The sequence below is a fragment of the Protomyctophum parallelum genome (assembly GCF_964188405.1).
Source record: "Protomyctophum parallelum genome assembly, chromosome: 15".
NCBI lineage: Eukaryota > Metazoa > Chordata > Actinopteri > Myctophiformes > Myctophidae > Protomyctophum > Protomyctophum parallelum.
In genome coordinates this window covers 28,745,468-28,769,908 of record NC_139710.1, presented here as the reverse complement: position 1 = coordinate 28,769,908, position 24,441 = coordinate 28,745,468, and the positions used below count along the sequence as shown (strand labels likewise).

Below are 24,441 nucleotides of genomic sequence, written 5' to 3'. Positions count from 1 at the left end.
CCATATTCTTTTACTTTGCTCATTAGTCATTTGTCATCATGTTCCATTATTATTATTATTATTATTATTATTATTAGTAGTAGTAGTATTAGAGATGGGCAAAATACATTGAAAATGTATTTTGATACAAAATACAAATACTGGGTCAAAAAAATTATCTAAATACAAAATACAAAATACATCTTCCATCCCAGCGAAATACAAAATACAAAAAAGTATTTCAAATACGTATTTCAAATACATGTATTTCAAATACTGCCCATCTCGTATTGTGTATTATATAGCCTATCCTTCCATTCCGTCTCCCTTTGAGAACAGTGAGAAAGCACTATTGTGTTTGTTAACTTGACATTCTAACCGCGATACATAACTAATTTGCATACTTAAATGATTGACGTTCGGAGGATCCCCGTCATTCCCCTGGCAACGCTATGAACTGTGGGTAATTTCTTTGCCAAAGTCAGCATCGATGCTGATGACTTTGGCAAAGGGCACATAAAGGGGCAAGGCTGAGCCCTCACTGACTTGCCGATTTCAAATGGGACATCCCTCAAGCCCTCGCAGACTTCACATGAACGTGCAACAGTGAGGTGAAGTCAGTGAGGGCTCATTGAGTCAGCAAGGGAGCCGATTGGGATTGATTGGGCCTTCGACTTCAAGTGCCACTGCTGCACTGCAGGCCTATAGTGCCTATACTCGTCCGAGGTGCCCAGTTATGCCAATTGCCCAGGGGCAGCAGTGGCTCAGGGGTAGAGTGACTGGATGGAAAAAGCAAGGTTCTCAGTTCGAACCCGGGCTCCCCCAGAGCTAGTGTCGAAGACACTGAACTCCTAATTGCTCCCGATGTGCAGGTTGGTGGCTTGGTGCCCTGCATGGTTCCCCCCGGCATTTGCAGTGGTGGAAAAAGTAGGCTACTAACATTTTTCATTATCAATACTGCAATATAGAAATACTCTGTTATAGTAAAAGTCCGGAATTCAAAACGTAATTGAGTAAAAGTATGTACGAAAAGTCAAAGTAGACCTACTCATTATGCAGAATGTCTCATTTCAAGTTTTCTAATGTATAAAAATATTTTGAAGATAGCAGATCTACAAGCTCACAAATGTTCAAAACATCTACATGCAGTCAGATGATTTACAAGCTCACATTGTGAGCTTGTAGATCGGCTATTTTCAAATGGCCAAAATGTAGCGCTGAAATGGTTACTGTAACTGGTCTATGTTTGGTAATAATTTATAATCAAAATCTACAAAGTAACTATAGACCTATACTATAGGCCTATAGTAATAGTAACTAAATTCTTCAAATAAATGTAGTGGAGTAAAAGTATAATATTTGCCTCTGAGATGTAGCTATATAAGTAAAAGTAGGCCTACTGGAAAATGGAAATTCTCAAGTAAAGTACAAATACCAGCTAGTACTTAAATAAATGTACTTTTTGCTTATTTCTACTTGTTGCTTATTTCTCTCACAATGTGGCAACACTGCACTGCTGAATGTGATGATGATGATGATGATGAAGAAGAAGCTGCTTTTACATGGAGGAGCAGAGCTCTTATGTAAATGATGACGCGCTCAACACACGCACATTCTGATTCGCGGGAAACATGTAAAAATGGCGACGGCTCAAGTTTGAAGTTGAACCGCTGCTTTCACCCATCCACAGACATTGCTGTGTAAACCTTTTTTACTGTACATTCAACATAGTTCGTTGTTGTAAACCTTTACTGTCCCCGTAGAAGACACAAGGTAAGAGAAGCGTCTTTTTTACCGTTCAACTCGGCACTTATTGCGTGTTAATAATATTTTATATAAATTAATAATATTTCTGATATCGGGACGAGAACATACAGTATTAACAGTGGAACGCTGCTATATGTGTGAAAATAGGTCTAAAAGTACAATTCAAACAACAACGTTTGTTCGGGCTGACTGTTATGTGATGCAGTATAACAGTAAAAGTAGATTTGCAACCGTTTCTTCTCATCCAAACAGCTGCAGACAATTAGTATAGCCTAAATAGATGGCGTTTCATGAACGTCAGTCCAATTATCCTGTGACTTTATCGCCGAAAATGAACGCAACTTTGAACACAAAGTTCATGTTTGTTGTTTGAACACTTTATAATGTTTCGTCTGTGTTTACTGCTAATGTATGTGTATGTGTGTTTGTCACGCACGCAAATGTTTCACGTTAATGTAGTATGATAATGTCACGTTAATGTACATGCACGCATGAACATGACATGTACAAATGTGTGTGTAATGCACATAGTTAAATAATATATCGGCAATGCATGATGCATTGGGTGCAAATGTTTTAAGGTTGCTTTTGTTTCGAAGTAGGCTACTGCAGTGCTCGCTGACTGTTGCACTGCGCACGCGCCAAGATCTGTCAAAATCCCATCCCATGACAGTCAAGACTAGAATCCGTCAACTTCTTAAGTTTCGTGTGTTATTTTTTACTAGTGTACTATTGTTTTACCTTTGTATTTTTAATGTGTAATTTGACTACTACTAGTGCCTAATGAACCACAGTAGTTGAGTCAAATATTCAGTACTCCTCCTGGACAAATATTACTCCACTACAAGTGAAAGTTGCTGTGAAATTTGTAGGCCTACTTGAGTTAGAGTAGCAGTAGCCTATACATAACAGGAGTCCCCCCGCCCCCCCAACTTTTTTTAAATACTTAATTATTCAAAAGTTTAAATTTAGTTTTTGATATCAATGTAGGCTATTTTTTCAAGAAAATATAAAAAAATGGACTATCGCCTTTTATTATTATTATTTTGACTATTTTTTAAATAAGTGGTTTTCATACTGTATGTTTTCCTTTACTAGAAATGTATCCAACGATAATCCAAATTCTCTAGTATATTACAGACACTCAAATAATGTACTTAAAAAGGGACACTTTTGGACCCCTTTTGCAACCAGATCTTATTTTAATGATTTTTGGGAGACAAGAAAAACTTTCCTGGGGTTTTTATCTGTGTAATAATATGTGTTTTTAGATATTTGAGTATTTCAAAGTGTCCATGATGTCATGGTCACTGGGCTCACTTACTTCCTGGACTACATGTTGTCAAAGAGATTCTATATAAAGAGGCGAAACTCCCATTAAGTCCCATAGTAACAACCAGTGCCTCTGCCATATTGGAGTGATGATGTAACTTCTGGTAACTTAAAAAAAAAAAACATTAAAAAGGCATGCTGTACAAAACAAAAACTTGTTTTTATCCTATTCTACTCTCATATATTGATCTACAGTACCAATTTATTTATCATATTTATAAATGGATCAAAGCAGAAATTAGTAACATATTCATTCAGAATGTCAGGGTACATGTGTGCGCATGCATGCATGAATACTATGCACGTGTGTGCGACTGTGCATGTTTCCGTGCGTGTTTGAGGCGATACATTGACAAAGCGTCTCCGCCATATTGGAGTGACCCACATAAAAACCCCAGGAAAGTGTTTATGGTATCCCAAACATCATTAAAATAAGATCTGGTTGCAAAAGGGGTGAAGTGTCGCTTTAAGTACAGTACTCAAGTAAATGTCGTCTACTCTCTACCTCTGTGGTCTATCTCTTTCTCTCTCTCTCTCTCTCTCTCTCTCTCTCTCTCTCCCTCTCTCTCTCCTGCACACTGCACAGTAGCATACATCTCTCTTTTTCTTTTTTTAATGATTTGAGTCACTGGCACTGGCAGTGGTTGAAGTACTCTGGTTTCTGTATTCCTCCTTTAAAAATAATACATGCATCACAGCAATTTCAAAATAGCCGATCTAGGTATGCTCACAAGCTCACAGATCTGTTATATTTTAGAAACAAGCCCCCAAAAAGGCAACCCGCAACCACCAATTTTGTTCCAGCAACTTTACAGAAAAACAAGCCCAAAGTCCCTGTATATATGTGCATGCATAAAGTGAATGGCAGATCGAGTGGCAGAGTGAGTGGTACTGGTAAAGTGAGTTTAACATTTTTTTTAATGTCGTTTAATGCTCTGTTTGGATGTATGGGCTGTCAAGGCCAGAAAGTAGTTTTTTGACTCTCAGTAGGCATTCCCGCATAACTTCCGGGTATGATGATAATGTCACGTGCATACCCTCTATTATAAACGAACATGGCAAACGTGTCAACACTGTGTGTGACAGCCTCTGCTGGCCTCTGACACACTTCATACAAAGATGGTTTATGTATGAAGATGATGGGCCAACTTCATTGGAGCCACTAGAGGCGAAATGGTACACAAAGCCTACAAATGGTCTCCTTAATATAGTAGGCGTGGTTTGCTTCTCCCTGACCTCCACCCCCCCCCCCCCCCCTGATAACAACACTGTTTCCGTTTAGGTTTGCCAACCGCCCGATAGAAGAAGCCAACAACACTGACATACATGTCATGTAGTCATGTAGAAGCATTGAGACAAACTTGTCTTTATATAGAAAAGCATTTAATTTTCAAATGTGTTGTGAATTAACTGATGGAGAAATCAGATGGCAAAATCATGTGATTCCAAAATCAGCCCCCATCAACCAGTCTAAGACAGTTCTGGAAAATAAAATGATTAAGCATTGGAACACACATTTTATTTCATTTTTAAATAAAGTAATTTTTCAAGTACATTGAAAACAACTGACATTTAGGTGTACTTTTTAGTCCTCCAACAATATAAATTCATGATTTGGATCTATCTTATTAAAAAGTCTCTCCCTAATAGTAGATAGTAGATGGACAATAAAAAAACAAAATGCATTTCATTTTCAAATTCCTTCAGATCACACAGACTACATAATCTATTCTCCTCAACCGTGCCTACATATCTGCCTGTCTCAATATGCAGACCAAGTAGTATGCCAGCTCTAATTTGGGCACATAAGGATCGTTTCTAATCGTTTTAAATATGTCCATTCATTTCACGTTATAATATTCACATATTAACATATTGTTATCTTAAATATGGGGCCAGAGCCATATGTGTTGTCCGTCAAATTGCAGATGGACAGAGAGAGGCTTCCGGACTCAGTTTGTTGCTGGGATAAAGAAATGTCATTAACAAAGTAGATTTTCTCCTGATTTGTCTCGCTAAAAGAAGCCATTTTACTATGAATATCTTGTAAATATTGTGTGCCTTGTGATGATTGGGTCCAGTATTTAGTTCAGTGACCATGGAGTTTTTTACGCATCTGCTCGGATGCAGGATAAGTGGACACCTAGGTCCTAGGACATCTGGGCACCACCATGTAAAATTGCCTATTTTGTCTAAAATGTTAAAGAATTAAATACGTAATATCGTCTTAATGTAAAGTATGGTATGTATGATGTGAACATGCGCGGTACATCATTATCACTTTATCAGACTTAGTTTTATCTTTCAACTTCTCGTTTATGCCCCAAAATTACTGGATATACAGTATAGGTTTTGTATCAATTTGTAATTAAAAAAAAAAATATTAAACCTTAATTGTCGAAAGTTTAAGCATGCTCTAATCATGTATACTTTACTTTACTTAAGACCATTTTTCTAATATTTTATTCTTTAACATTTTGGACGAAACAGCCAATTTTACATCAAAGTGCCCCAATCTCCACCTATCCATCAGCTCCTTTCACATTCACAAAGTTTGTTTTTTGTCTGTCCATCCTTCCATCTGTATTCCATTACCACCCTGCCTTCTTCTTCTTCTTTGTGGCCTAAAGTGTATTGAGAGTTATCCATCTGACGTCAAATGGTCTGTCTGACCATTTGACCATTTTACTTGTGAAAGTAAGTGAAAGCAAGTGTGAGCATCTCGGGACACAGTGACACAACTTGTCAATCTTGTAGTAAGCTTAAAATAAAATAAAACAAAACACAGTGATTTTTCAAAGATGACACCCTTACTTTGCCACCTCTTTCCATGCATTGGCTCACATGTGCATTTTTGGTCCTTAATATTTGTAATGATATTCATAATGTACTAAACTACAGTATGTAGTGTAATGTATTTGTTTTCATGTTGGTCAATCAAAGTACGCTGTCACAATATTTATAAGTTGCGTACCATGCACACAAACACACATTAATTGTGTGTGTGTGTGTGTGTGTGTGTGTGCCCAAACAATTATGATTATCTCGTTCTAATAGCCTCAGTTTAATAATCTTGTAATGTAATTAATTCTTTAGATATATAGACAAATCCATGGATCAGTGCCGTGGCCAGGTGTAGCTAATCAGTGCTGAGCTAAAGCTGTGCTTAATGGTACACCTCAGTAATGGCTGCGCTGAGGGCACCCCTCCGTGGATCTTGGAACTTGTTTAGAGAAGAGGCGCACATTGCTCTGAGTGACGTGCTTAATCTTTATCTTTACATGCAACAGGAAGTTATACTCAAAACGTAATCTGTTCAGTAAGACTTTAGTAAATTCAGTTTAAATAAGATGCCATGAGAGACAATCCAAACTGATTTTACGTCACCTTTCCTGTCGAGGCTGGTGGTAAGCTGTCTGCCATCATAAAGTAAAGGAGTAGTTCACAGAACAAATCCCTTATTTTCTATTCATGAGTTTCAAATGTAGTCCTACACCTGCCATGTTGGGGACCAAACGGGTGTTGTAAACAAATTAATTTGTTCTACGCCAATCAGACTGTCGGACACATTGAAACACCCCATGAAGTCTTTCTGTCTGTCTTTCAGATGTTGGAATCAGCCAGTAGAGACTACTGCAGCCTGGAGCCATGCTCGCTGCTGGAGCCACACCCACTGGAACCAATAGCCAATCAGTGTGGCGTGGTGGTCGTGCCGATGCAGAGGGGCCATGCCCTGCAGAAGGGGGTAGAGTCCAGTCTGAGTGTCGGGCTGAGTGTGCTCTGTCGCTGGTCTGACGGGCTGTACTACGTGGGCAAAATACAAAGGGTAACTCATTTGTAAATTCATGCCCTATACGTCGTCATACTGCAGTATCACACCAACCAAAATAGCCGATCTACAAGCTCGCAACGCAACACCGTAGGCAACCGGGGGCTGGTATAAGCTGTGGCACTGCCTCTGACCGCAATGACGTATTTGGTTGCTGTCGGGGAAGAATTGTTCTCATCTCCAGTCCATTATTCTAACCTTTTTCTTTTTGTAAATGAACGTCCTACTTGTTGATCATGCTACAGCGCCACACAAAAGTAGCAGATCTGCTAGCTTGAGCGTGTCCATCTGCTACTTTTGATGCTTTTGAATTTTAATCTGGACAGTTTTACATCATATGAGGTTTCTACCCAGACAGAGACGATACACAGTACTTACTTTACTTAGGCTAAACAGCTAGGATATACAGTACTTACAGTACTGTACAACAACACATGCATCCCAAAGGTCACAGGCACATATAAAGGACCGGAAAGAAGTCGGAGGATTTCCAATCTATGTAATGAAAACAAAGTTGGAGATGAGTATCATGTTATGTTGGAATGTAAGAATATTAGCATTATGAACTTTAGGCAAAAATACCTGCCAATCTATTTAATAAACCGCCTATCTATGTTTAAATTAATTGTATTACTAAGATCTGAAAAACAGAAAGTAATCTACAGAATGGGTGCTTTTCTGAAAAATGCTCTTCCACTGTTCAAATAATGAATGCCTTTTCATTATTTGAACTTTTTTGCTATTGTATGTATACTGGGTATTGTACTATATACTTTTTATTGTATACTAATTATTAATCTGTGCTCCATACAATGTCGACATGGTCGTTAGTTAAATAAAATGAATGAATGAACTAACTTATTCACAAAGGAAATGCCTTTTAACCAACACTTAGTTAACAGATCAACCAGGACTGAGCCATATGGAAACATACAGTATTTCGTCACTGTCGGGTAGAAACCTTGTATGTCCAAAGAATTGTTACTTCCCACTCCCAGGAAATGGAACCTGTGTTCCAATGGATTCCAATAGTGATAGAGATACAAGGTTTATGTCCAACATCAACCATCTGCTGCTTTAGTAACTAGTTCATAGAAATTAGTACCTCTTGCATGTTTAAAAAGACTGAAAAGTGGGTATTTTTCATTCAGTGCACTCACTTAACGATATTGTATGATTTATATTTGTCTCACAGGTGTCTGGTGGTTAGTGTTGAAAAGTGTTTGTGCTAAATAATTCTGTGCTCTGGTTGGTCAGGTGAGCCCTCCCAGACAGAGCTGCTTCGTGAAGTTTGAAGACGACTCGAAGCATTGGGTTTTATTTAAAGACATCCAACATGGTAAGTTCTACTGTTGTTTTTTTTTTTTTTTTGTCAGTGTCAGTGTCAGTCAGACAATTTCATCCAGCCAGCATGTCTTATATGGAAGCATGTTGCTACAATCCATTCAGAGCTTGTAGATGGGCTATTTTAAGAATAGAGCATTTTAAGTGGTCAAACTGGCAATATTGTGTTTTAAAGAAGCATCTTCCATAAAATCTTAATAGTCTCGGATATTTCATATATTTTACAAATCATTTTACAAATCTGTATTGCACTTTATACCTTTGTAGTACGTTGTATGTATGTTTTTATGCTTGTTTCCTAATGTAATGTATGCCGCTGTCTGCCTGCTTTGCTTTTATTTATGTTTTGAATTTTTGGTGTATTGTGTGGCGATTGCGCATGACATAAACCAGCATCTTCGCTAAATCCAGTGTATTTTCATTCCATTCACATAATATATGCACTGTCCTGTCCACATAAATAAATAAAGTAAAATGAGCCGAAGATACTAACCCCGTATGAAACCTCTCCCTCCGCTATGTAGCTCCGAGATGAGGTCCCACTCTTCTCTTGAGTGAGGCTGCTCGATTTGTGTTATATATATATATATATATATATATATATATATATATATATATATATATATATATATAATAATGGTCTGGACTACTTCTGTTGTCAGTTAACCAATCACTCTGTCCGTCCTATCAGCTGGGGTTCCGGGGGAGGAGCCTTGCTGTTCAGTGTGTCAAGGGGCGGAGCATAACCAGGAAGACCAGAGTAACAGCATCCTAATGTGTGGGAAATGTGGCAACGGTTAGTCCTACTCTCCTATCTCCTCTCCTTACTTACTACAACTGTACGTATATCCTACCCCCTCAACTCCTTTCCTTACTTCTCACATCTTTATATCCGACTTACGATTTAAACAATTTAGGCCATGTAGCAGACACTTATAAGGCAATCACACACATCAAATACAGAGACAGAGTGTAGTCCCTCAGTGAACTAGGATTACAGAACCTAGTGAGAAAAACAAGCCTAATGAACAAAAACATGAGAACATGTCGTCATATCTAGGTCAGTTGCTACTTTATTTTTTCTTTATTTTTATGTCTATCCCACGATTTTTGTAATCCATTTTTTTCACCCAGTGTCAATTGCCTAGTGTAATCCTGGGCACCACACTCCCTCTGCCAACCTGAGGAGAGCAATGGGCTGACCTCATGCTTCCTTCCATGCATGAGGAGTCCGAGCCGCTTCTTTTCACCTGACAGGAAGGGGGGGGTTCCCCGGTTGGAGGGAACACAACCAGTTATTTCGACCAGTTCCTTTCCCCTCCCTCAGGCGCCCCAACTGGCCAGGGGGAGGCAGTATATTGACCAGGATTACTGCATGTTTTTTGTGAGGGTACCTACAGGGGACATGGGGAAAACATTCAAACTCCACACAGAAAGGGTATGGGCACTGATGATGCGGAGGAGAGAACACACCCACAGCGTCCCCAGCGGGAATTGAACCTGTGAGGCAACAGCGCTACCCAGAGCCGAAGAGTTTGATCAATCCTCAAGGGCCCCCCCCCCCCCCCCGCAGGCCCGCCTATTTTGGACGATATGGGTCTTTTCTCGAGTCAGTGTGTAGTCTCACTAGTCTGTGGTTAGGTCTCTTTGGTGAATTCTTGATCAGTGTTATTATGTCACGCCTCAAGAACAACTACAAAAGAAACCCGATTAGCACTTTTTAACACCTCTTGGACGGCCGTTGTCTCTCAAGACAGACTGTTGCCTGAGGAACAACAGGGGAGGCGCTGTTTTCCCGAATATTTGACGATGGGATTCTCAGATTGCCGGCGGAGAGGTCCAAAATGTTTGGAATTCCCAGAAAATATGTAATGTAAATGTAAAATGTCCACGAAAATCTTCATGGGGGCCGAAAGGGGCCCTAGGATTCTTCATGGGGGCCATGGCCCCGTGGCCCCCACAGACTCTACGTCGCTGGCGCTACCGCCTGTACCGAGGACCGTGTCCCCACTTTCCCGGTTTTAATGGGTTAACTAATGCATAATGTACTGTACAGTACATTGTACATATGAGTTCATACTATAATGATATGTGTGTGTTGCAGGTTACCATCAGCAGTGCCATGTTCCACCAGTAGAGGTCAACGTTGAGGAGCATTGGTACTGTCGGAGATGCATCTTCGCTCTGGCTGTCAGGGTACTAATTATTAACACTCTTATCGCCCAGGGGTATTTGGAACCATTAAAGTCCAGCGATTTGCAGCTTCAGAGCCCATTTCAAGGTGACACAACGCCATCCTGGTTTGTTCTAGATAGCATAGAATGTAGTCAAAAGTCCCCCGAGGGGATCGACAACCGAAGGAGGTATGATTACTTGTAACGCGACTAGCGACGGGACCGCGATGGGCCGTCAAAAACACAATCTTTGGTTAGAATTGGAATCAATAATTTAGATTAAGAGAAATTACATTGAATGTTGCCCAACAGGCACTCCCAGGCTTTAGACTGGTGCGCTATGTTATGAAACGAGTAATGTTCCGTCTTTTGATTAATCTACGTCCTGGGCGTTGGGCGTAATTATTTGATAAGATATGCAGGGGACAGACAAGACGCATGCAATGAACCAAGCGGCAACATTTGTACGTCTACATTACTATATGTATCTGTATTTCTGTCTGTGTGTCTGTGTCTCCTAACAGAAAGGGGGCGCTCTAAAGAAAGGTACTTGGGCTAAGTCTCTGTTGGCCATGAAGCAGGTGTTGCCCTACGACCCCCAGACTCTGGACTGGGACTCCCAGCACAAGACCAATCAGCAGCAATGTTACTGCTACTGCGGCGGACCTGGAGAGTAAGAAAAAACTACTCGCATGTTTTACTTGAGTAAAAGCATCAATACTCATGCTGCATGCAGAATGTAGAATCTACACGCCGATCTACAAGCTCACATTTCGGCTATTTTGAAATGGCCAAAATTCATATAGGGCCATAATGCTTTAGTGAACTTTCCCTCCTTGTGGAGAGGAGGGTAGTCTGGGCAGCATTTCATTTGGGGTTTATGATCCAGTCGGGAGCGGGTGGTAACTTCCGTCATGTTGTAGTCAATGATTTGTAGTCATCTGGCAGGAAACCACGAGGCGGAATCAGTACTATGAATGTGTACTAAGGCTGTCCCCGAACATTCAGGGTTCGAATGTTCGCTCGTTAAGGTTGGCACTCGAATCTTAATTTATGGCCTTGAACCATTCGTTTTTTTAATTTTTATTATTATATTTTTGTATTATTATATATATATTTTTTTTTACTCAGAAATATATCTCGGCGAGAATGCGATATGCATAATAAGAGTACTATGTTCATGTTGTGTTTACAATAATTTGAAAGTCCTGCAGACGGCAGAAGAGACAAACACAGTAACACACACACACACTCAATGCGCTTCTGAGAGTAGCCTACATACACAGGTGGAACAAATTAATGAAAGAGAGACTAACGATCAAGCTACGCTCTCGTTGCCTGCCAGGCTGCCAGCAACTCATTCAACTCATGGCTCATTTTTATGGAATGATGAGCTTGCATCAGGGAGTAGCTGACCATTTGGTTGCCCTACTCATAGGATATTTGTGCTGCCCCCCTCCCGACGAGAGTGCTGCGAGCCTATTCCTCATGCAGTCGCAGATCGGCTATTTTCGCTGTTTGCGAGGATGCACACACGGCCGCTCGTGGCACGGCCCCAGCAGCGGAGCACATGTCATCAGAGCCACTAGACGCTGTGTGTGTGTGTGTGTGTGTGTGTGTGTGTGTGTGTGTGTGTGTGTGCGCGCGTTGGGAGAGAGAGAGAGAAGAGAGAGGGAGGGGGAGACGCGCTACGCGCTGCGCTCTGATCATGTTCAAGACGGATATCTCGTGTTGTCATTATAGTGTATTAAAAGTAAAGACGGTTGTATCCACACTCAAAATGCACACCTTCCCGGTCGGCCAACCCAGTAGCAACCCTCACCAACCCCTGATGAACTTAACCATTATTTCACTGATCGTCTATGCAACATCGCCCCGGAGGATCTATTTATGAATTGCAGCCTGGTTAAAAGCACTCGGAGAAATTAATTAATTAGAACCAATTAACCAAATGTTCGAGTCCTAAAAACAGGGCTAGGGTACAGCCTTAATGTGTACCGGTACTTCTTATTAAAGTTCTCAAAAATTAAGGCCCGGCCTGGCCCGTCCCTAACTGGGTCAGCCCGAAGCTCGGCCCGACCCTAAAAATTACCATAATGTTAGGCCCGAAGCCTGATAAAGCCAGACAAAAAAAGAAAAAATAACGCCACTTTAATGGTCAGCGCAGCGGCGCACGCCGTGGTTCAGTGTGTGTGTGTGGGACTGAGAACGGAGTTCAATGGACTTATCGCCGAAATAAAGGATTTATGTAGCTGTTATTGTTCCATTTCCATATCATTCTAATGGATTCCATTTCCAGTGTGGTGAGTAGCTCCCCTTAGTTTCGTCTGAAGTGAAGCAGCTATGTCCAAGACTCCAAGTAGCCTATCGTCCCCGTTCGTTGTCCAAAAGAACAAACATAGCCTACAAAGTTTACAAACCATCCACGCACCGCACATGGCGTGTCTCGACAGCTTAGAGATCTGTTATTTTAAATTGGGCACGTATAACGAGGCGCACCGAGGGGCAGTGGTTATAATACTAATCATTTTGTAAATCAAATAGCCTGTAGCTTGCAGTGGACTGTAACATTGTGTGGTCAGACTCATCATACACTACAGAATTATATCATTTATATGGATCGGTTGGTGACTATATGACGTTGATTAGGCCTAATGATTAGGTTATTCATTGCAGCCAGCTGGGTTTAATGAGATAGCTCAGTGCAACTGCAACATTGAAGCGCCAGGTTTTCGTCATGTTGCAGTCACACACTATCATGTGATAATCCGATTGATTTATAAAACATTTAGCATATGAACTGAAGCTCATTTGGTGTGCGCAAACCAGAGGCCAGCCAGTGGTATAAACAACCACCCCACCGTTCACTTCTCTCTGCTCATGGCTGCGCGCAGTAATCCAAGGAAGCCCCCCGCCTCCACTCCTCCGTCTTCCTCCTGTCACAATTTAGTGAATCGCCGATAACGTAGCCCTCTTCATAATAAATACATACTTGTAGGCTATAGCCTACACATTACACAACTAACAGAATTGCTATTTTTATTATAATAACATTCTTAGAAAAAACTAGAAAAAGAGAAAGAAAAAATCACGGAAAATCACTGAGCCCGAGGCTCTGCCCGACTAATTAGCATACTTTTTGGGTCGGGTCGGGCAGAGTTTGAGAACTTTACTTCTTATTCCGCCTTGTGGCTTCCTGCCTGATCAAATCAGTGACTACAACATGATGTAAATTACCATCCGCTCCAGACCGGTTCACACTGCGATTTTGGAACACAGAACAGGCTCTCCTCTGAGGTGGAAAGCCTGGTGACACGAGAGGAGGTGTGACTTTGGAGTCCAGGAAGGAAGTGAGGCCACATTTTCATGACAGGTTTTTGGTCATGAACATGGCGTCATGACAAAAATGTCATGACTAAACTAATATTTCACACATAAAAGCGGAAGGCCTGCGCGGTTAATCCGAGAGCTTTGGGAGGAGAGAGAGCAAATTAACTGACAGAAATTGTGATGTGCAATGTGTACCCAGTACAGTATGTATTATTGCGAACGCAGTGAGCCACTTACTATGACAGCAAGGGCTGAATGTCTGTGTATGTGTGTGTCTGTCCCGCTGTTACACCACCCGCCCGCCACCAGAGGGCGCAGCTGTAGCACACACACACACACACACACACACACACACACACAGGGCGCAGCTGTAGCACACACACACACACACACACACACACGCACACGCACACGCACACGCACACGCACACACAACCACACACACACAAGCTGCGTTCGCTTCACGCGTTTGCGCGTCTTACTTGTCTTTCCCATTGCAACATTGATCATGTTTGATGTTTTGCTTACATGCAGATGGTATCTGAAGATGATCCAGTGTTACAGATGTCAACAGTGGTTCCATGAAGCCTGCATTCAGATTCTGCAGGAGTCTATCATGTTTGGAGACAGGTACTGCATCAACTCTATTCTGGAGGAGTCTATCATGTTTGGAGACAGGTAGTAGGTACTGCATCAACTCTATTCTGGAGGAGTCTATCATGTCAACAACTCTGCTTTGGACTAGAGCCCTACCTACCACGACCAATGGCCAATAATTTTGGTTCGATTCCAATCCCCATTTTGGAGAGCCTAAAGGCCAGTCCACACTAATGCAGCTCCTCCCCAGTTCAAATATGATTATTTTGGGGGTCACGGCCTGAAAAGGTTGAACGCCAAAAAGATTTAGTTTGACTCTCTGTTTGAGAACATTTTACTCATGAGCAAACAAAATAAGAAATAACTGTTTTGATTAATTAAAAACAATCAATCAACACTCTTCTTTTCTCAAGCTTGTAGATCTGCTATTTTTTTTAAATCGTGATAACGTGTGCAAAGCTTTGAATATATATTCTTTCACAGCAAACGTTTTTAACTCAAATTAAAATCTTCGCTTCTGGGGGGGTTCCTGGAACAACTGTATTCAGATGGGGGTCGACGGCTAATTACATACAATCGTTGGTGTCCTTGACATGAAACGGTTTGATATAGAAACATAGGCTTTTCAGAAGACTGTCATGAATTAGAAGACATTTGGAGAATCTGTTCGTTAACTGGTGGTGATATTTCTTTGTATGATCTCTCGGGCGCTCTTTTGTCTTGCATTTTAGGTTCTACCTGTTCCTGTGCTGCGTGTGCAATAAAGGCACCGAGTACGTCCGGCGTCTGCCTCTGCGTTGGGTGGACCTGGTGCACCTGGCTCTTTACAATCTGGGCATCAGCAGCAAGAAGAAATACTTTGAACTGGAAGAGATCCTGTCTTTCATCTCGGAGCACTGGGAGCAGTTGCAGCTCGGCAAGGTATTCATCATACAGTCCATGTCACAGAAACCTCCTATCTCCATCTTCTAACTGTTTGTGTGTCTGTATTTATTTTATTTTATTAACGCCCTGCGTGATCATACAGTACTACATCGTCACACAAACCTAAGTGAGCTACCTTGTAGATCTGCTACGTTTTCTCTTTTTTAATTTGAACCCTGAAAAGTAACACTCTTGGACATAGTGAGGTTTCCACTCGACAGCCGATATCGTCGCTATCGGGCAGAAACCTTGTACTGTATCTCCAAATTTCATCTTTCTGTGTTTTTGTTCATAAATGGATGGCCTATTTCAGACTTTGGCGTATGACAGTATAGCCTGATTGTCAGACTCTGAGAGCTCCAGTGCGCTCAGTTGAGTGGGCGGGGTCTATTGGCTGGAAACCAGGCTAATATGACAGTGCTGCGCAAAAGTATAGTGAAAATATCTGATCTTCAAGCTCACAACCGAGCGGCGCATAGTGACATGTTGTAAAGCAGCTGTTTGGCTATTTTCACATTGAAATCTTAGAAAACGTTCAGCTTGTCATAATGACACACACACAATAGCGACACTAGGTTGAAAGTGGTTAAATGTGTGTGTGCGTGCGTGCATGCATGTAACCTTGTTACTTTCCGGAATAGTAACAAGGTTTCCAGTTTCCACCCAAATATTAACAATATTCAACAGTCATTATAATTGTTATAGATTTTTATCATTGTTAATCTTTTTAGTTGACTACATTATACTGTAGTCTTCAAGGACTAAATCTGGCTTAAAGATGGAGTGCCGTGTTTTTTTCCGCCCTAAAACATGATCATCAGGTCTTATTGTTATATAAGGAGGTGTAATTCTTTCAAAAGAGTGTGCAGTATTTCTTAAAATGTTGTTTTTATGTGGACACGCCCACCAGTTCATTAAGTATGCCTCGTTTTGCTGATGGGTGGTGATGGCTGATGGGTGGTGATCCACCTGAACTGAAGCCGCACCCACAGCTGTAGTTTGTGAGTATGATTAAGGGGGAGGGGTTAGAGGAGGGACTGATAATCTGATGTCACTATATTACTGTTTATTTCATTGGCCCGTTTGACTGTCACGGGTTCAGCCTCCAGGAAGAAACCATAAATACACCATTGCTCATACAAACGACTCCAGGTAGTCTAATGAAGTATACTGTTACCTCATAGACACATGAAAAATACAAAAAATGTGGCACTCCATCTTTAATATTTGCTGTTTTCATATTCACATGCCAATTTCTGTCCTAAAATGTTGTTGAATGGTATAAGCAAGTGAAGGTTTTAAGTTATGCTTTTAACTTGTTTTGACCAAAGTGTCAAGATATGTTCAAATATTTTGGGCCATCAATGTTTTTCTTTCCTCTCCCTTGGATAAGAGTGCTCATTTGCTCATTAATGATTTATTAAGTAAACCTCAGTGTTAACACAAACAATCTATTGTTTTAATGTAACCGCCATGTAATCATGTATAAATGTAGATATTGGTTTATTATTTGTGTTTTTGTTTAGTTGTCCAACACTCCTCCATCAGAGAGAAGTCGCCACCTACTGGACTCTCTGAGCAACTACAAGAGCAAGTAAGACAGTTATGTACAGTAACAGAAATAACATGCACGTACGCACAAACGCACACACACACACACACACACACACACACACACACACACACACACACACACACACACACACACACACACACACACACACACACACACACACACACACACAAATGCATGCGTGGATGAACAGAAAATAAATTCTGCCTTAATCACGAACCTGCTTGTGATTTAGATTTTCGAAATTGAATGCTTGCTTCAATACATTTTCAAATTAGAATCTAAATTGTGTGCGTGCGTGTGCGTGTGTGTGTGTGTGTGTGTGTGTGTGTGTGTGTGTGTGTGTGTGTGTGTGTGTGTGTGTGTGTGTGTAACAGCAATGTATGGGTAGGCTGTGTGGAAATAAAACTCCACCCACTCTTTTACGCCTACAAACTTGTCAAATGAAGTTGAAATTATAATACGTGTTTGTGTGTTCGTGTATAGGTTCATCTGTGGTAAAGAGATCAAGAAGAGGAAATGTATTTTTTGTCTTCGTAACCGAGTTCCCCCCAACCCTCCCATCAAACTGTTCCCTGAGCGCGCTCCCAACGAGGACGGGAGAGGCCGGAAGAGGTACAGTACCAACCTAACCCCACATGAACACCACGCATTATTAACTTATTCATCGCCAAAAACGTCTTTTAACGTTCTTTATTTGTATTTTTTTTAAACCCAAAGCACCAAAAAAACGTCTTTAACGTCTTTACGGGGTTTTTAGTGATTCAGTTTGAGATGGCTCTTCACCACGGTCTGGGTAGCTCTCCTTTATGCTCTCCGTCAGTAAAGATCAACCCTCGTCCACTTCCATGTTAGCTGAAAATGTAGAACCCTTTTATCTTCCCATGATAAAGATGAAAACCCATGTTGCTAGGTCAGTGGTGCTCCAACCTGTTCATGTCAAGATGCTATATTTTATATAAACCCATGTTGCTATGTCAGTGGTGCTCCAACCTGTTCATGTCAAGATGCTATATTTTATATAAACCCATGTTGCTATGTCAGTGGTGCTCCAACCAGTTCGTGTCAAGGGACCCACAAAATAATATGTATTTCATCGCGGACCCCCTTCTCCAAAAAATAGTAAGTTCCAAGTTTGCCAGAAGAAAGGATTTGAGTTAAAATGTTTGCTTTCAAAATACATATTTATATTCAAAGATTTGCACACATTTTCACGATTTTTCAAAATGAGCAGATCTCCAAGCTTGTATAATGTGCTACAGTATTGCTACAGTATATAATAATGGTTAAAGTGGTTAAAATTATTGTGATGCTATATTGATCTAATATAGCCTAGGGTCCGGGCACCCTAGGCTGCTGACAGCCTGACAGCGTGTTTCGGGTTCGAATCCCGATCCCGATGACCATTGCTGCTGGTCACTGCCCTTAAGCGTTATTAATAGTATGGAATTATCGGTGGTTGAGGTGACCACCTTAACTACAACATGACGTCACTGAGCCGCGGTGAAGAGCAAACCACCGCTCTCCCCAGCCCTTCCCTCTGTTTTGACTCACCACCGCTCCATGTTATTACAGCTCCGGTGGTCACCTCACCACCGACAATCCAGACTATGAATAGGCCTTTACTCTCCCATTTCCTGTCAGTCTACCACTCTACTGTCATATCAAAAGCATAAAAAACCCAAAACAAATCTTAAAAAAAATAAAAAATAAAAAAAGTATTTCCAGATTTATTTTAACACGGTGGAAATAACCATCCATCCATCCATCTCCAACCGCTTATCCGTAGTCGGGTCGCGGGGGCAACAGCTCCACCAGAGTGCTCCAGACTTCCCTCTCCAGAGCAACATCAGCGACTTCCTCCTGGGGGATTCCGAGACGTTCCAAGGCCAGTGAGTCGATGTGTGTCCTCCAGCTGCGCCTTGGTCTGACCCGGGGTCTCCTCCCAGTGGGGCGTGCATCGAGGACCTCCCTATAGGGAGGCGCCCGAGAGGCATCCTAACCAGATGCCCGAACCACCTCAGCTGGCTCCTTTCCAGGCGAAGGAGCAGCGGTTCTACTCCGAGTCTCTCTCGTGTGACTGAACTTCTCACCCTATCTCTAAGGGAGATGCCAGCCACCCGTTGAAGAAAACTCATTTCGGCCACTTGTATTCGCAACCTTATTCTTTGGTGGAAATAACATTTCAGTAAAGTCCAGTTTTGATGCCAATATGTTCCAAATAAAACGGTATAACGACAAATAAATATTGCTTGACTTTAAGCTTTTGATTTAATTTAGTTTACTAGTTTTTAGATCACTGATCAGCAGGTTCACACATAGTGTGTCAACGTTTTGTCATTAAACCATTTTGTTTGTTTGTTTATTTATTTATAATTTTTCCCTTCCATTTTCTACTTTCTCTCACACACCCTGTGTAGTACCTTTGTATACCCATAGGGGCAGGGACAGCCTGTTCTACACACAGTGGAACATTCTCTTTCATATCAAACACGCAATACAGTGTGCGTGCGTGCGTGTGTGTGTGTGTGTGTGTGTGTGTGTGTGTCTTTCAGTATTCCAGCGGAGAAGAGGAAGAGGAGATCTAAATGGCTTCTAGAAGATGCTATCCCCAATGTAAGTCTCTATTTTAGGATCAAACAATAGTCTGACATCACCACAACCAAAAATGTATTTCCGGGTAGTTAATGTCGGCTTTGGAGCAGTATTATTAATTGTCCTTATTTCTGGAAGAACCGGACACTTTTATTATTTGTTATGTGTTATTGTCTATTAGAATTAGAAATGTATTATTTTCTTATAAATATCCCAACAGTTGACAAACTAGACCTTCTACCCGAAAAGTCTGCACGTTCGTTTACATTCTGATCTGTGGTCTACAGTACTGTAGCAGTGCTTCTCAACCTTTTGATGCCGTGACACCCTGATAAACGCATGCATGTTGAGTCATTACATTTTGTTTGACTACAGTGTGTGTGTGTGTGTGTGTGTGCGTGTGTGTGTGTGTGTGTGTGTGTGCGTGCGTGCGCGCGCGCGTGCGTCTACATAGAACGAGTGTTACAGTTTGTCTTCCAACATGGCCAACATCTTTGACTTCACCCTGGATGAACTGCAGAGCTTGAAGAGGTGAACGGAGAGAAATAACCACCGCTCTGGTTCAGAGACTTCCTGTCAAAGTCCATCATGCTACTGCTATTAAACAAATCAAATCAAATCACGTTCACCGGTATTTACAAAGCACATTTAAAAACAATCAGATCACTTAATTCTCCCATTTCCAACCTCATCTTCATACAATTCTCGTACTCTTTTGTTTAGATGGTACACCGCATAACCATACATATCAATGTAGTGTAAATACACTGGACTTGGACGCTAGCACCGCCTCGCCCTCCACTCGCACTATCATGCTCAAATTGCACCTTTCTAAACTAAAGGTGCTGCATTATGGAACATATAGCCTCAATTGCACCTTCTTAAACCATTTAGACCTGCGGACGATTCTACAAAATGTCTTCTAAATCCTGAAAGACCCATGTTTCTATGTCAGTCGTTCTCAAACGTTTTCATGTCAAGGACCCCCAAAAATATATGTATTTGGCCGCCGACCCCCATCTGAAAATATGTTGTTCCAGGGACCCCCCACCCCCCCCAGAAGCAAAGACCTGAGATCAGATTCTAAAAATGTCAGTCGTTCTTCGATTTTTCAAAAATAGCAGACCTACAAGCTCGTAGCGCGCCACTCTGTGGCGCGCTATGAGCTTGTAGATCTGCTATTTTTCAATAGCTAAAGCATAACATGATGCCAACACCAAAATGGGTTCCCGTTCAGAATGGGTTAAACAGAAAACAGCAGCGTTTTAGAGTGGACCTTTAGAGGCCATTTTAGAATTGGTCCTCATTCATTCCGATTATAAGATGACGCCATTACAGTCTACTCACTCTCTGTGTCTCTGCGGGGTGGCTCAGCATATGTCAGACGTAGGAAGCGGGCGCCTTAATATTTGGCTACGCGCTTCAGATCGCATAAATCACATTCGCATTTTAGATCGTTGGCCGATATGTTAGATGGAAAACGGAACAGAAGCTCAATGTCCTTCAGCGAGACTTGAACCTCTGCATTTCTTTGTGCTCCAGTTGACGATTCATTGTCACATAAATAATTGCGATTGGCGATTTAATTGTGTTTTTTTTCCGGCATTGGAAATTATAAATAGAAATTATAATTCCGATTGACGTTTAGGCTTCGTAATAAAAAAGTGCACAGGACAGATATGACAAATGACAAACATATCAAGAAATTATACAAGCTCACAACACGTCACAAAGTGACTATTTCCGCTGTACTTCTTTCAATATGGATTATGAGGAAATGACTGCGGTTATCTCAAATAATTGTGATTATCTCAAATAATTGCGATCATACGATTATGTAACAATTGTGACCGCTACGTGTTCCTCCCAGTTCTTCCAGTGTGACGGTGAGCGGAGATCTGGACTCTACTGACGCTGCGTCCACCTCGGGCTCAGCTACCACCAGCAGCTCCTATGACTTCAGGTAACCACACACACACACACACACACACACACGCAGGGACTAGGGGTGGGACGATTCACTTACCTCCCGATTCCATAAGATCTCGATACCTTCGGGTGCTGATTCGATTTATATTGCGATTCTTTATATTGAATGATAAATTCAATGATATAAATGATATATTTTTAGGGTTATGTCATGCAATCTACAGTACCTGCACATGTCTGCGTGATCTACTGGTACAGTAGATCACGATCTACCTTGTGGGCATCCCTGGCCTATAGGCTCTGTGGGTTGACTTCTGTCCGGGCCCTCCTACGTCCACTTATTTTTTTTATTGCGATTTTGCCCGCAATTTGCTCTTTTATACTAGAACATTTTAAAACAATTATATACAATATATTATAGACCATGAAAAGTTTAATCATACACGCGTGCATGCAGCCAGACAACGTCAGTCAGCCTCACTGTTATGGACAAAAGAAAAAGATCAGCGTCGTTTTCCTTCATATTAGACTCTTTAACCTTCAGTTGTAAAAATGGCGTATAAGCTCTTGCCATATCGACGGAGCCACGTTTGACGCTTACAGCCGATTGTGCTGCGTCGGGTCGCGTCGCGCCCGCTCGCGGCGCTCGCGCAACTTCTCGTCTCTGCGTTGACTCTGTATGTGACCGTGCCGCTCTAACCATCCAAGTCTGAACCAGTGTTGTTTTTGGCAGCAAATTTCTATTTTAGTTTTAGTCGTTGTCTCTTGAATAGTTTTCACTTAGTTTTAGTCACATTTTAGTCACCTGGAATGTTCTAGTGTTTAGTCTAGTTTTAGTCGACTAAATGTCATACGATTTTAGTCGACTAAATCTACAGTTGATTTAGTCGACTAAAATGTGTTTTGACAGGCCTTGATGTTGTTGTAATGACATTGTACACTTTGGTTGCATGCTGAAAATAGCAGATCTACATTATCACAACGTTGTGATAAAATCTGCTATTTTCAGCATGCAACCCAGCATAAAACTGGATCTCTTCTCCACTAGTCCCTTCCTAACATTTTAGTCTAGTTTTTATTTGTTGACGAAATTGTCAGTATATTTAGTTTTTATTTTGTTTTATTTTGTTTTAGTCAGTGAAAAAAGGTAGTCGACGAACATTTTTCGTCTTAGTTTTAGTCGACGAAAACAACACTAGTCTGAACGCACCTTTAGTCCACCTTGACCCCTGCCCTCTGTACCCCGTCCAATCAGGAGGAGGGTGGGAAGCCGGAAGCGAAAGTTGCCTCGCAACAGCTACAGCCAGCGGGCCAATCGGAGCGTGGCGGGGGAGGAGCTCGGCGGAGACGAGCACGCTGGGATGCTGCTGGAGGAGCAAGAAGCTGCGTGCCACGCCCACATGCCCTCTGATCCCTCCCACTTCTTGTCTGACCCCTCCCGCCTGTCGTCCGACTCCTCCCACCTGCACTCCTCCATCTCCTCCTACTTTGGCGTGGCGGGCAGACTGACCAATGGGGAGAGGTATCAGGTGTTGGCGCGGCGTGTCACCCCACAGGGGACGGTCCAGTACCTGCTGGAGTGGGAGGGGACGACGCCTTACTAGGAAGACGCTTGGATGAGACGGGATGTCCTCACTAAAACATATCAATCGTTTTGTCTCGTCTTTATGAAGACAGAGGCCTTCAGACCGACAGATTAAACGTTAGACGGTAAAGGGACACTAGGGAAGTCTTTTCTAAGAACGTCTAATTCAGTGGTTCTCAAAGTCGGGGGTTCTGGGACCCTCAGGCTCCTTTTCCACCAAAAGAACTTCGGTTCGAGAACTGGTTCCGTTCTAGATTCTTGTGCTTCCATGTGAACTGGCATCCATTTTTTCAGTTCCAGTTCCGAACCAACTTTTAGGGTTCTGAACCAATTCATTTTCAGTGGAAACACCGGTTCAATATTAGGCGGGGAAAAAAAGAACCAAACCGGTTCAACCCAGGTGGAAAAGGACCATCAGCGTTCCTTGTTCCAAATTGACCCTTACGGATCTGTAACTCTGAGAGTGTACACATGGAATCAAAACGAACGGTCCCATCTGTACACTCCCAGAGTTATGGGGATCCTTGAAAAAAGAAGAAGAAAGTTTGATAACCACTGGTCTACGTTTACTGTTTATTGTTATATTTTAAAAAGTTGTTGACCATACATTTATAAATAGGTCTAAGCGTTGTTGATAGCTACCTAAAATTGGTGAGTTGGTCTAAAAGTTACTAGCTACTCTTTGTTGTTAAATTGACGTTCGCTACCTAGTATTGGTAAATTGGTCTGTTGCTAGTAAACACCTATATATTGTTGTTAAATTGAACTAGCCTCGCGTAGCCAGCCTTCATCTGCCTTTGCAATGCATATCGCCCCAGGCAGATTAAGTCTGGCCCCTCTCAATGCATATCGCCCCAGGCAGATTGAGTCTGGCCCCTCTCAATGCATATCGCCCCAGGCAGATTAAGTCTGGCCCCTCTCAATGCATATCGCCCCATGAGGCAGATTAAGTCTGGCCCCTCTCAATGCATATCGCCCCATGAGGCAGATTAAGTCTGGCCCCTCTCAATGCATATTGCCCCAGGCAGATTAAGTCTGGCCCCTCCCAATTGTGGGAGGACTTCACGGCCGAAGTGACGAGCCAACCAGATTTGTCTGGAACCAGGCTATAACCAACCAGGGCCCAGTATGCAAATATGGGACGGGACATTGTGGACAGAAATCGAATACTGAGAGCAACGTGACTAATATCCATGCAGTGACATTAGCATCGCTACGCTAGGCTAAAATTTACGTGGAGCCGTTGGACACCTTACAAATGTGTAAATTGGTCTACTTGATTGTTGACCAGCTTACAGTAAATGTGGCTAAAAAGGTTGTAAGCTACCTTGAATTACGGACAACGGACAATCAAACAGATGGAAAGGCAGACATAGATAGTGATGAGGTAGAGAAAATAGATGCAGCCAAAGAACACACACGCACGCATGTGCACACACACACACACATACACACACACACACACAGGTAGTACATTTAGTAG

The 24,441-nt window shown here is 41.9% G+C and overlaps 1 protein-coding gene across 1 annotated transcript; it reads left to right on the top strand.

Annotated features, from left to right (window-relative positions):
- The first annotated feature begins 1,660 nt into the window (after positions 1-1,660).
- Positions 1,661-23,102, top strand: phf19 (PHD finger protein 19). Its single transcript, XM_083783664.1, has 14 exons — positions 1,661-1,752; positions 6,686-6,904; positions 8,165-8,246; positions 8,943-9,047; positions 10,356-10,447; positions 10,950-11,098; positions 14,290-14,385; positions 15,084-15,273; positions 16,803-16,870; positions 17,336-17,464; positions 19,405-19,465; positions 19,899-19,975; positions 21,315-21,407; positions 22,629-23,102. Exons 2-14 carry the CDS (start codon positions 6,686-6,688, stop codon positions 22,975-22,977), a joined length of 1,710 nt encoding a protein of 569 aa, XP_083639790.1. The 5' UTR covers positions 1,661-1,752; the 3' UTR covers positions 22,978-23,102.
- The last annotated feature ends 1,339 nt before the right edge of the window (positions 23,103-24,441 follow it).

What these genes read in the sequence shown, in the direction of transcription:
- phf19 (XM_083783664.1), top strand. Translation starts at nt 6,686, where the DNA reads ATGTTGGAATCAGCCAGTAGAGACTACTGCAGCCTGGAGCCATGCTCG. An exon ending in GTGTGGGAAATGTGGCAACG is followed by an intron (nt 9,048 to 10,355) that starts GTTAGTCCTACT and finishes TGTGTGTTGCAG; the next exon opens with GTTACCATCAGCAGTGCCAT. An exon ending in GACGGGAGAGGCCGGAAGAG is followed by an intron (nt 17,465 to 19,404) that starts GTACAGTACCAA and finishes TGTGTCTTTCAG; the next exon opens with TATTCCAGCGGAGAAGAGGA.